Genomic DNA, 14604 nt, shown 5'->3' on the forward strand with positions numbered 1-14604 from the left:
CGTCAGTTTCACTCCGTTATGCACAAGCGGCGGACTACGGTCATTGTGAAAAAATGCAGTGCGTTCAGTTTCATTCTGTGAGTTCCACAGCTTGACTAAATGTAGTAATTTCGCCTTACGCGACTTGTTAATGAATAAAATTCGTCGCAGATTGACACTGTGTCACAATTCTTCCCAAAGCTGGGTCAAGATTTACCATTGTTTTTACGCTTAATTCGACTTGCACTAGTACCAACATCAGAACTGATAGTTTAAAGACATACAACACCGAATGACACTAAAAAATCTAATAGGTAAAAAAACACACTCTGCACTTGAAACAGTCAGGATGTTGATTAATGTTGGACACACACACACACACACACACACACACACACACACACACACACGCACGCACACACACACACACACACGCACGCACGTGCGTGCGTGCCACACGCACGCACGCACGCACACACACACACACACACACACACACACACACACACACACACGCACGCACGCACGCACACATGTTAACCCGTGATTTGTAAAAATGTAAACATATTTTACAAATCACGTCGAACCTAAAACCGCGATTTGTAAAAATGGAAAAATGGAAAAATATCGCATTCCACAAATTAATGCATGCCTTTTATTATTATTATTTTTCTTGTTTAGAGCCTCTAAGCTGAGTGGTGGGGGTGGTTTTAGTTCCACATCCCATTTTGGTGCAATCCCATTTTGCCGCCGTCCCATTTTTTGCCCCATCCCATTTTTGCGACATTCCACAAGTCAAGCGTCATTTTACTAACATGTCATAACAATAGCGCGACATCCCATTTTGACACCATATCCCATTTGGCCGCCATGCCGTTTCACCGCATTCCATTTCGCCCCCATCCCATTGTCGCGACATTTCACAAGCCAAGCGTCATTTTACTACCGTGTCATAACAATAGCGCGACATCCCATTTTGACACCATCCCATTTGGCCGCCATCCCATTTTGTATTTATTCTTCTTGCCAAGCCTCACTATACTACTATACTGCGTTATTCAACTAGGAAGACATTCCGTTTACGCCAAATCCCAATTTTGCCACAATCCAAAATGTCGCGAAATAGGGATGGCGGCGAAATGGGATGACGGCAAAACGGCATGGCGACAAAATGGAATGTGGCGCTAGTGGTATGACACGGTGGTAAAATGACACTTGGCCTGTGAAATGTCGCGAAAATGGGATGGGGGCAAAATGGGATAACGGCGAAACGGGATTGTGCCAAAATGGGATGTGGAGCTAATGGTACATAACATGGTGGTAAAATGACACTTGGCCTGTAAAATGTCGCGAAAATGGGATGGGGGCGAAATGGGCTAACGGCGAAACGGGATTGCGCAAAAATGGGATGTGGAGCTAATGGTACATGATATGGTGGTAAAATGACACTTGGCCTAAGAAATGTCGCCAAAATGGGATGGGGGCGAATTGGGATAACGGCTAAACGGGACTAATAGATTCCTTGACTTTGGGGTAGTGCGACTCTGTCACTGCTAGCTTTCCACTGTGAGGAAGCGACCGGAATTTCCCAACGATGGGACATCCTAGTAATGAAAAAAAAATGAAAAAAAAATCTTAAAATTAACAGAGTCGCGCTACCCCAAAAGTCAAGGGATTTCGTTTTTGTCCCTTGACTTTAGAGATGACAAGAAAATATCGGGCGCAAAAACGTGATTTGTAAAAATTGTTACAAATCACGGGGCGCGCCCCGCAATTTGTAACAATTTTTTTACAAATCGCGAGGCGCGCCCCGCGATTTGTAACAATTTTTACATTTTTACAAATCACGGGTTAACAACACACACACACACACACACACACTCTATACAGTGAGCACTGCGCATGCAGTAACAAAGTAATTAATCACCTACCTTTTGTTATATGAACAACTGTTGCTGTGATCTAATCACGGTAATGAAGCCGTGTTCTGTTACTGGAGCTACACCATCGCCTCTATCTTTTAATAAAGCGTGTTCGTTCACGGAGGGGTGGAGGGGGGGGGGGGGGAGGAGGGGGTCGATACGAGTATGGAAATATGAGTATATATCTCCGTGTAAATCCCATGCATCATGCCTCTCACTAAAATCGGCAATTAGCCCTCAAAATCGTGTGATTAAAGATATCGTCTGTTCCGCATTCACGATCATGCTTGGTATCGCCAGATATCAGTACAAGATCTCACAAGAAATAACAGCACCCCTCATTTCATTTCATTTTCATTACTTTCTTGTCCTATTACTGTCCGTGTGTGTGTGGCGTGGACGAGGGGGGGGGGAATGGGGGGCAGTTTTATCGGGGCTTAGTAACTGTCCATGCAAAAAGTTACTTTGCTGATGTTTGTGCTGTAAATTAAGGCACCGTCCTGACTGTTAAGATGTCAGAGCAGCCATGACTTTTACATGGGATACAGACAATCCGGCCACTTGGACACATACCAAAACTCATTGTCCTGTCTACATCTTGCGCAGATATGCTTTTTTTTCATGAAGTAATTGTGCAGATAGGTGCCAAGAAACCAATGCTGACTGTGCACAACAATCATCAGAGTGTTCAAGTTTGGTGTGTGTCCAAGTGGAGGGATGGTTTTATTACATGTATGTAAAAGCTTCGCCTGATCTGAAACGATCTGAGTAAAATATCGTTTACACTGTGCCATTTATGTCTTCAGTGGCAGCAATGATTAATGTTCCAAGACATCAATTCAAAAACAAATAGACTGCAAACGTTCCAAAATTCAGAAAAAAACACCAAAAGGTATGTTATTGGAACGTTTCATTATTGACAAAGTATTACGTTACACTGATTACCAGATCTGCGACACGGCAATATTGAGTACATGTTTTGGTAACTTGCTTCTACAGCTAACTGTTGTACCCCCCGCGGGTTAGGGGGAAGAATTTACCCGATGCTCCCCAGCATGTCGTAAGAGGCGACTAACGGATTCTGTTTCTCCTTTTACCCTTGTTAAGTGTTTCTTGTATAGAATATAGTCAATGTTTGTAAAGATTTTAGTCAAGCAGTATGTAAGAAATGTTAAGTCCTTTGTACTGGAACTTGCATTCTCCCAGTAAGGTAATACATTGTACTACGCTGCAGGGACCTATATATATTAGATAATACAGGTCTATGTACGTTGCAAGACCCTGGAGCAATTTTTCGATTAGTGCTTTTGTGAACAAGAAACAATTGACAAGTGGCTCTATCCCATCTCCCCCTTTTCCCCGTCGCGATATAACCTTCGTGGTTGAAAACGACGTTAAACACCAAATAAAGAACTAACTGTTGTACGGCCCATGCTGGTTGACATGCCTCTAAACTCTGAGGAGGGAGTGTATGACAGCTTACTAGTGCCAAAACCTAGGGTTACCATTTTCACGTGAAAATTAGTAATTGACAGTGTTAATTACTAATTTTCATTTTTGCCTCGTTTTCGGTCACAGTAGTCGGACTTTAAGAGTCCGCACTGTGAGGCTTCAACGTCCGGCAAACATCACTCTCACACTATTTCTGAAATATCTTTTAATAGAAGGCTTTATCGAGCAAGTTATCCGACGGGAAGATGCATGTCACAGTTTTCTGCAATAGCGCTTTCCTTTACGTTGTTTTGGGTATCTTAGAAAAGAATAATCGACCCCGAAAACTTTCGAATCGAAGCTGTTCGTAGCAGACGGACTTTTTCATCGGCTGTGGTCTCACACTTTCACAGATGTATTTCAATATCATTCCTTATTCGACAAGTTGTCGGGCAGACAGGCGTACCTCATATTTGTTTCCACTACCACACTCATAAATTTGCTTTGTAGTGTATTAGTGAAGGACAATCGATCCGAAAATGTTCGAACCGAGAGAGGAAAAATGGCCGCCGGCCGGACATGTGCTAAAGGTCCGACCACAAGCAGACGGATCTCTTCGGTCGAGACTCACACACTTTCACAAATATCTTTCGATGATAGAATTCGTTATTCAACAAGTTGTCGGACAGACAGTTGTATGTCACGGTTATCTACACATGCGCTCTGCTCTTATTGTTAATTTGCATCGGATTAAAGAACTATGGACCAGAACAGTTTCGAATGCAAGGATGTTTCGCTATGGCCGGTGTAACAGTCGCGCATGCGCATTCAGCCCCCACAGTCACGAGGCACATGAAAAGTAGTAATTAACGCGTGAAAATTACTAATTTTTAGTTTTGACGCTAGTAAGCCGTCAGGAAGCGAGCCAAAACTGAAAATTAGACATTAACACTTGAAAAATAGTTATTAGCACGTGAACATTAGTAATTAACACGTGAAAATTACTCATTTTCACGTGATAATTGTAATTTTTTCGTTAAATTGGTAACTTCCACGGGTTAATTACTAATTTTTTAGTCTTGGCGCTAGTAAGCCGTCATAGGAGTGGCCACTGTGCACTCACCCAGACCCCTCCACTATCACACGTTGCTGGTATTCTCAGGAAAAGTGGGACACGCTGAACACGACTAGAGCTGTCACCATGAACTTTACACTGACCCATCCCCTCCACTATCACACGTTGCTGGTATTCTCAGGAAAAGTGGAACATGCTGACTGCGACTAGAGCTGTCACCATGAACTCTGCTGGATCACTACACTGTTGACAATACAATATAATTATGACAACTTTGAAAAAATTTCAGTTGATGTTATATATCTAGGTATGCATTGTCTTTAACTTTTAGAATTTGAAGATCACAAAGAGCATTTTACTTTACTAACGTACCACGCACCATTGACACATAACATCTGAAAATGAACAACAATTCCCGTCAAAGAGCCAAAAGGCCCATTCAGTTTAGAGACATCCTGCTTGTTGCCGCGCGGGCAGAGAAAATGTTTCCTCTTTATCTTCACCGCGCTGGCAGCAAAACCCCTCACGTGTAGGTGTTTTCAGGCAGGCCAGACACAGGTTGTCCAGGAGGTGCATTGAGACTACTTACCACTGCGGATCTCTCGTCTTTGACACACAGAAACACAGACAGACAGAATCAGACTCCATTGTTTAGCTACTATAATACAATTAAATTCAAAGCTCAGATGACATTGGCTATCTAGCTTCCTTTGAAAAAGAAATGTTGGGGGGGGGGGGGTGTAGGGCTGGACGCTCCTACTCCTAGCCTACTTGGTGCTTTGCTTACGCCAAAACGACTAATGAACTCAATACATGTATTGATAACTTTGCATTTCACTTGTCGAAATTATCATCAATTGAAACAATTAACCAATCGCTTCTCGTTATCGATTAAAAAGTGTCATACGTTACACATGTTTTAATCGATAAATCAGCAAAGCAATTGTTTCAAATATTTGATGGATAAAAAATGTCGACCAGTGAAATATAAAGTTGTCGATAAATTGTATTGAGTTGATGGGCCTTTTGACGTTCCATAATATTCAGATAGGTTTTGGTTAAGGGGGTCAAATGACCAACAATGTATTCCTTCCAGGCTGAATCCTCAAAGAGACATCTAAATCCTTTTATGTATGTATTTGAAAACTGGTGAAATAAATTGGTTCTGGCAGATGTGGCTTAACTCTAAGTCTACCCGCGGTTATCACGTTCAAAGGTAGCCAAAACAGCAACTCAGTATTGGTATCGAGGACGGAGGGGTAGGGTAGTGAGGAGAGAGGGGGTCTATACAGTCAGGTCTCCGCAGTGTCAAAGTCATTCATCACCAACTTGTTGTTATTATGACCCACTGTTGCTGTAGACGTATCACGATCAAGCTGTGTGATATCTCACTGTACATCGCTAGCAAGCGTGATCCTCTGAATCGAATTACACAAACCGGTGCAATGTTTTAATAAAGCTGTTCGTTCAGAGGACAAAATCGACGAATGAATGGAACAATAAGTAGGTATCTCAATGTCAATCAAACGCAAGCATAACGCCTCCCACTAATATCACTCGCATCCGTGTTAAGCTCTTATAAAATGTGTGACTTTAATAACTCTCACCGAGTTAAAAAAACTAAAAAACTCTCACCGAGTTCTTTCTTTCTTTCTTTCTTTCTGTTCTACTACGTGGTCACTGTGTGAGGAAGTCTTCCTTGTCCTCCCTACATGAATGAGAAGGTCGTCACTTGTGTCGTCTGCTCCAAGTAGCACGTTCTTATGTCAGAGCATATCATTATTAAAAGCAAGCCCTAAACAGCAACCAAATGTTCAAGTCTCAGTGTCTAATTGTCCCCTTCCGAGGTTGTAAATAATGTTGTGTACGACCCTCGGCAAACATACCTCTTTCTCTGTCTCTCTCTGTCTTTCCGTTTCTGTCTTTCTGTCTTTCCGTCACTGTCTTTCTGTCTTTGTATCTGTCTCTGTATCTCTCTCTCTCTCTCTCTCTCTCTCTCTCTCTCTCTCTCTCTCTCTCTCTCTCTCTCTCTCTCTCAAAAAAACATACAGCTTCAAAAAAACATGATATGTCACACATAATGCAACTAAACATGCGCTGAATGGTTCATCAATTCATTTAAAATGTATGTGCACGTTAATAATAATATGCAGATCTAAATTAAATTATGTTAAAAATTGACACTTTTTATCATTGAAAATTGTACTTAAAATGCAGTAGGACAATTTATTTTCAAATTTGTATACGTATATACAGTTATAATGAGTTTAGTTTGCTGTGATAGTTCTTTGATTATATTGTTTTCTGTTTCTGTTGACCCTATCTTAGGTCGAGGGCTGGATGTATAAAAGCATATAATTATTCTTGCTTATCTATTACCCTCGATAATAAAGATTTTGTCTTGTCTTGTCTTGTCTTGACTTGTCTTCTCTCTCTCTCTCTCTCTCTCTCTCTCTCTCTCTCTCTCTCTCTCTCTCTCTCGCATTCATTTTTCTCTCTCTATTCTACACACGAACACACACACACACACACACACACACAGACACACACACACACACACACACACACACACACACACCCATACACACACACACACACATACACACACACTGACGCACACACACGTGCACACACACACATTTGGGAGACATGATACAGTAGAAAATTCTGGTCTCGGATGGCACCAGATTGCACCATTCAAGTATCTGCTGACAAAAACGTGTCTGGATGCATTCTCGGACTTCATTACAATACTTGACGCTTCGAAACCTTTATCCCATCTCAATTCGGCAATTACTGGGGAAAAGGGTCATAGACTTGTTCACCCAGGCTGAATCAGGGTTCAGCCTATCAGTCCTTCCCAAATACTCATAGCTTTCATGAACTTAGCGTCCGCATTCTCGTTTGAGACAACCTGCCAGGGCGGCCGGGATTCGAACCCACGACTTTCCGCTTCGGGAGGCAGGCGTCTTACCACCCAGTCATTACTCCCGTCTTTGGTGAAATAAATTGGTCCTTGCAGATATGGCCTAACTCTAAGTCTTCCCGCGGTCAGCGGCGCGTTCAAAAGTAGCAAAAACAGCAACTCAGTAAGGTAGAGAGGAGAGAGGGGGGTCGACTGAAAGAGTGATATTCCCGGAGTGTCAAGTCATTCATCACAAACTTGTTGTTATATGATCAACTGTTGCTGTAGGAGCATCACGATGAGTACACACACCGATGCAATGTTTTTGATAAAACCTGTTTGTTCAGAGTAAACAAATCGATGAGAGAATGGAACAATACGTATTTATCTCCATGCAAATCAAACGCAAGCATAACCCCTCTCACTGATATCACGCACATCCGTGTTAAGCTCTAATAAAATGTGTGACTTTAATAATACTTACCGAGTTCTTTCCTCGCAGAAAATGCGGCTAAAACGATGAATGTCTCGTATATAATCGGCTTAGGTGGTAGCGTTCTATAAATGTGAGCCACGACTAACTTCATCAAGCAAAGCTAACATCACCTCATCCTACAATATCACCAAGACCCGTGAGACCAGACCAAGCAGCAGTCAGATGGCGGGCGTGTTGCTGTTGTCCTGTTTCTTGCTGGCCGTTGCTGGGGTGATCAGCGTGCAATCAGCAACACACCCTGTCCGGGGGGATGCGCAACAACTGACGGAAGAGCCGCTACGGGAGAAAAGGACGGCTCCATCACAAACAGGGTGAGTCTCTACAACAGCTCACTAGTGTGCTGTCTGATTTTAATCTAATTTACGACAGGTAATTTACAGACCCTATTTGTTTGTTTGTTTATTTGTTGCTTAACGTCCAGCCGACTACGCAGAGCCATATCAGGACGAGGAAGGGGGGGATGAAGGGGGCCACTTGTCAAGCGATTCCTGTTTACAAATGCACTAACCCATTACTTGTGTCCCAGCAGGCTTTAGTAAAACTAAATTAATACCTACTGGAAGATTACCAGTTTCCAGTATGTTAAAATAGGCTTAACCTATCTACTGCTGGACTTACATCAGAACACTAACAGATTAAACTATACATGAATCGCGAGACAAGCGGCAAGAGAAGAGATTTTTGGAAAAAATACAGGTGAATGAGCAAGAAGGCAGAAAAAGAAAAGAATTCATGAAGAAAAAGAGAGCATGACAGGAAAGAGGAACCAAAAATCTACCTAACAGCAAACTAAAAAGCTCCTGCGGTTCCAAAAACAGGAGGGGCCTTTAATTTCATAACCGCAGTGCCCCACTGCGGGATTTACAGACCCTGTCTCATTTACCGGACTTGAATCATTTGTGGAGGTCATCAAATCATGGAGATGTGCAGAGTTTCACATTTCTAACGGCACACTTGGTTGAAGTCGGGAGGTCATCATACCCCAGAAGTGTGTACGTTTTAAACTTCACCGTGCTTCGTGGGTCGTGGACGACACAGAGCCTAACATAATCGGCTTTATCTCTCAAACTATTTAGAGCTTCGTGTAATCTCCAATCATCATACGACATTCCCATTGCACAACTTTTGAAAGATTATTTTTGTAAACAAACAAATAAACGATGACGTAATTTGATCTACATAGTCCGGATGATGTGGGTCGTGGACGACCCATATGAAATTACGTAAGGAATATATTTTACGTTGCTTATCCTTGTTTATCCTACATACGTGAGAGAGACACTCGTGAGATAATAATCGTTCAAATCACACGTGTGTATATCATGTAAATGAGGTCATGTCAAGCAAGTCTGGCAGGGACCTGTTTTTCCACTGCTTATGATGCCAAAGTAAAAAGACAAACGTCATTATAGAAAAAAACCATTGCGCTCGCTAATTACCCTCGATGAATTTTTAGAACTAACACGTCACGCCACACTTTCAGAGTGACGTTTCTTTACTTTGACGTAATAGATTGCACGAGGCTTTAGAAGTGATCGAGGTTCTAAAACAAGCGTCTTCAATTTAGCTGCCTCGACTGCAGGACATTTTCAGTAAAATACACGTAAGTATAGTATGTAGGATAAACAGAATACTACATGGCTTGCTGTGTCGTACCAGATTTACACTCGTTGCTTTTTCAAATAGTGAACCGCTCGCGTTCGCTCGCAGTTCAATATTTAAGAAAACAACCTCGTGTAAATCTGGTACGACATAGCAATCCATGTAGTATTCTCTATATATTCGGATGGCATGGGTCTTGTACGACCCATGCTTTGTAAAGAGGCGGCAAAACGTTTATCCGTATTCGGATGGCGTGGGTCGTGAACGACACATACTTTTTACGTTGAATCCTTCTTTGGAAAGTATGGGTCGTACACGACCCATATCATCCGGACTGTGTAGTCCGAATTTGCGAAACGTGATCCGGACGCGGTGAATGTTAACCGAGTTCTGGCTTTTAAAAAAATCGAGAAAACGATCATGTTCTGTTTTTGACTCGAACTCGACCCAGCTATCATCTTGAAAATTGAGAGAGTCAATCGGACTTCAGTTGGAAAGTTGGAATGCCTGGGGCTCATCGAGTTTTAGAAGTGTGCACAGTTTTAAAGCTCTAGCTTCAATAATATTCGAGAAACTTCAAAGTTGTGTTTTTTTGGGGGGTATTACTCAAGTGAGACAAAAAGAAGTAAAAAAAGAGCGAGTATTACAATAGGGAGGTTATGAACCCAAATCTGAACAAATTGAAATAAAATCATAAACGCGGGATAACATGAAGATGGAAGGGTCCGCTGCATGAAAAATTCGGCACGTAGCAACTTAAATGCCAAGTCCTGCAGAGTTGTTCGCCTTAGAAGTTGTGAGCTATTTATAGCTCGCAAGGCAACACCTGTGGCTTGTAGAGTTCTGTTTGTTATATTGTAAATATTCTGCATCAAATTTGGTGGCCATATTCAGGTGGACCCCGGGCACAATCTGGTTAATGAAAATTTTCAACACGTGCTCTAAGCCGGCGAACCGCTACTGTGTCTCACAATCCACCCGGCAAAGCCGGGTATTCCTCTAGTAAACAATACGCCGGGGACTTTAAGGCCATGGAGTTTTCGAACCTCTACAGCTCCGATGAGGGGGTCTATATAACCTCTTAAAATCAAAGCTCGGGTCTCGAGACCCTCTCGGCGAGGTGTCCGTGGGGAGCCTCGAACAGGCCTCTAAAGATCGTAGATAGACTAACATGAGTGACGATCGATTGAGCAAAAATGAAAGGTTTGCAGGTATATGATTCTGACTCATAGCTAATAACAATCAGTATTGATATTCACAATTGATACCATAGTTACGAACCACAGTCCGTTCTGATAAAATGGTGAGAAAGGCAAACGGCCATCAAACAACGTCCGTGTTGAAACAGTGAGTGTGTGTGCGTGTTGTGTGTGTGTGTGTGTGTGTGTGTGTGTGTGTGTGTGTGTGTGTGTGTGTGTGTGTGTGTGTGTGTGTGTGTGTGTGTGTGTGTGTGTGTGTGTTGTGTATGTGTTTATGCACGGCCGGGATTTTTTACGTTGATTGGTCAGGCAAGTGAAAACAAGCCCTGAAACAAACAGACGCGAAGTGCTGATTTTGACCATTAGAGTCGCAGTCCATCACGTGATAACTGTTCTGCTCACCTTCTCAGACCTGCCGAGATATTTAAACTGCATAAGAACAACTTTAGATACACAACTTCTTATCTTTTTTTTTTTTTTTTTTTTTTTTGCCAAGCACATCATTGTGGGGCTTTTAATGAATAACATGCATCCGTCCACTCACAATATATTTTCTTTCATCCTTCAACATTTACCACTCAAAAAGTATATAGTATCAAAATTAATGAAAAACTTTTTTCTTACTTGTACCCTTAGACAATTTTCCTTGGTTGCCCCAAGATTGTGTTACTGTTTGCTTAAACCATAGCTTTTTTTTCTTTTTTCCTGTTGAAATATGTATTTAAAATGCATATCATTATAATTATACACACACAAAAAACACAGTATGACATCCACTATATACATCTTGGTGTAACTTTGGGTCCGTATCTAGAAATGAGAAGAGAAAGAGAAAAAAATAAAAGAAATAAGAATAGAAAAATAAAAGAAATAAAAAAGAGGAATAAAAGTCATAATTTTATATTTCTGATCTGCAATTGCTTTTCGAATAAAACAAAGAGAGGCATTGAAGCCTTTGTTTTTTTATAAATACTTATGCACATTTTAGCAACCAAAATTATACGGTTCAATTCTTTCAACAGAGTTGCTTGCATTTTTCGATTTTTAACACCAAACATAATTTCGTGCACTGTTAACTCTATTTGTTTATCCAGATGTACCCAAATATAAAATTCTATCTGTTTCCAAAACTCAATCACCACTGAGAAAGAAGTGTTCTATATAATCAACGCTATTACTACAATATGAACATACATTGTCCTCCACAACTTTCATTTTACATAACATAATGTTTGTGGGATAAATATTGTGAAGTAATTTCCATTGTAATACACGCAACCTTGTTTCTTTAACCGATTCAAAACTAGTCAGCCAATCTTTCTTATCAATTTCATAATTAAATTTCCTCCTCCAAAAGCCAATTGCACAAGGTTCAACAACTTTCATACTTACTAATTCTTTTCTAAACTGTTGTGCGCTATGTACTTTCTTACCACGATATAAGGGGATATCCATCAAATCAATTTCTTTCTTTCCGTGCATCGTCTTGTGCATTACATTCAGAACAACAGCACGAACCATGTTATATTCCAAAATTCTCCGTGGGGATTTTCCTAAAACATCACAAATGAACTGATAGGAAACAAATTCGTTTCTGTATAAAACATCATGTACGCTATTAAGACCCTTTCTCGCCCAATCTTCAAAATACAGTACATTTCCGGCATAAGCAAAACATTGGTTATTCCATAAAAGCGGATTAAATAAATTATTATCAATACTTAAGCCTACGTTGTTATCAAGCTAGGTTTTCAAAACTATTTTCCAAAATTTGGATTTGACAAGTTCACTCCCCTTTAGTCTCCGAAAATTAACATTTGAATAAAAACATTCACAATTTGAGCCGTACATTGAAAACACTGACTTTGGAACACATTTCCACTTATCCGTGACTTTGCGGGATGTCAGTCTGACAGCCCATTGTAATAAAAATGATGCCTGCATGTGTTTCAAATCAATCATATTTAAACCACCATTTTCGACATCACTACACAATATTATCCTTTTAACCTTTTCAAATGCCTTTTTATTATTTTCTTTCTTTTTCCACAAAAATCTAAACAACAGTCTATTAACTTCTGCTAATACTTTATCAGCGATCACAAATGCCTGCATACAATAAACAAATTGGGAGATCAAGAACGTTTTTATTACAATAATTTTACCCATGATACTCAAATTTCTTTTCTCCCATGCCGCAATCAAGCGCTTAACAGACGTAATTCGCGTAATACATAACGGGAAGTGTGTCGGACGAGTGGATGAAAGAATGGAAGAATGGTTTCGTGTTCCATGAAGGGACATCGCACAGCGCCGGTCAAATGATTTTGTTTGGAAAGAATGTTAGTGAAGATGTCTCTGTATTGTTCTCGTCAAAGAGAATCTTAGCGACATGTATTAGAATAAAAAATAAATCAGTTGCAATTGTAAATGTGTATGCACCTAACGAAACAAAAGAAAAAGTTAAATTTTTGGATGAGTTGACGGAAAAAATTAAAAGTTTTGAATGCGATGAGATCATAGTATGTGGTGATTTTAACTGCGTGTTGAATAATGAAATGGATGTTATAGCTGGCGAGAATCATTCTGGGGATAACGTTGCCAAATTTAATGATGTGGTTAACACATGTGATTTGTATGATGTCTGGAGGTTTTTCAACCCGGATACAAAGGAATTTACCTGGTCAAGAAAGACTCCGTTTATTGCCAGACGACTTGATTACATTTTGGTTAGCTCCGGTATTTTTGATTTGAACTTTGATTGTGGCATTGTCAGTGTTCCTTTTTCAGACCATAGAGGGTGCCTGGTTCGATTGAAAGTAAGTGAGATTGTACGAGGCAAAGGTTATTGGAAGTTTAATAATTTGATGTTGGAAGATATTGATTATGTTAATGAAATGAATATTTTTATTGAAGGATTTTGTAGCGAAGAATTGGATTGTCAACTGGATTGGGAAATGTTAAAAGTTAAAATTAGAGAGTTTACCATTAATTATAGCAAAAATAAACAGTGTCAAAGGAGAAATGAAGTTGCAGATTTGTGTAATAAACTGAATGATTTAGACGTTTACTTGAGTAAGAATCCTAACTGTAATGATACCCAAGCAAAGCGTGAACACGTGAAAATGCAACTCGAGTTAATGGAAATAAAAAGGGCACGAGCCGCTCAGGTTAGAGCTCGCGCTAAATGGGTCGAGGAAGGGGAGAAAAACACAAAATATTTCTTGAGTTTGGAAAAAGCACGTGCAAATGCAAAGGTTATGGATCGCGTGAAAGATGATGAAGGGCGAGTGTGTACAGATCAAAAACAAATACACAGTGTGCAAAAAAAGTATTTTATGAATTTGTATACAAAGAAAATAGATATAGTAGATAATGTTGGTAATGTTGACGATTTTTTGCAACGCTGCAGCGTTCCTTCTCTTTCCGACGAAGATAAGAACAGCTGCGAGGGCTCTCTAACTGCTAATGAACTGTTGCACGCACTAAAACAAATGAAAAATGGTTCTTCCCCAGGTTCTGATGGCATTACAATTGAATTTATTAAAGTATTTTGGTCTCGAGTGAGTATATTTATATCACCTTCTTTTTCAGCAGCATTTGATAATGGTAGTTTGTCTGCGTCTCAAAGAAATGCTGTCATTGTGTTAATTCATAAAGGTAAAAACCTTCCGAGAGATGAATTAAATAATTGGCGTCCAATTTCGCTAACAAACAGTGATTATAAATTACTGGCGAAGTGTCTGGCTTTACGCATGAACAAAGTTGTACATAATGTGATTAATCCTGATCAGGTTGGATATATTAAAGGGAGGCAAGTTTCATCTTTGTTAAGATTGATTGATGACGTCATAGATCAAATGAATGTGCAAGATAAACCAGGTCTTTTGGTCACCATCGACATGTTTCATGCATTTGATTGTATTTCAAAAGACTTTATGATAAATGTTTTTAAAAAATTTGGCTTTGGCCCGGAGTTTGTAACTTGGGTCGAA

General features: G+C 40.3%; 1 protein-coding gene across 4 annotated transcripts in view; it reads left to right on the top strand.

The window, feature by feature from the left end:
• Nucleotides 1-7827: 7827 nt before the first annotated feature.
• The window catches only part of LOC138949026 (uncharacterized), a 116682-nt gene continuing 109905 nt past the window's right edge, over nucleotides 7828-14604 (top strand). For all 4 annotated transcript variants that reach the window (XM_070320727.1, XM_070320728.1, XM_070320725.1 and 1 more), the window contains exon 1: nucleotides 7828-8119. In XM_070320727.1, coding sequence (XP_070176828.1) covers nucleotides 7971-8119 — 149 coding nt within the window. In that variant the 5' untranslated portion in view covers nucleotides 7828-7970. The remainder of the gene's footprint in view (nucleotides 8120-14604) is intronic.

Source organism: Littorina saxatilis, linkage group LG15, assembly GCF_037325665.1.
Source record: "Littorina saxatilis isolate snail1 linkage group LG15, US_GU_Lsax_2.0, whole genome shotgun sequence".
Taxonomy (NCBI): domain Eukaryota; kingdom Metazoa; phylum Mollusca; class Gastropoda; order Littorinimorpha; family Littorinidae; genus Littorina; species Littorina saxatilis.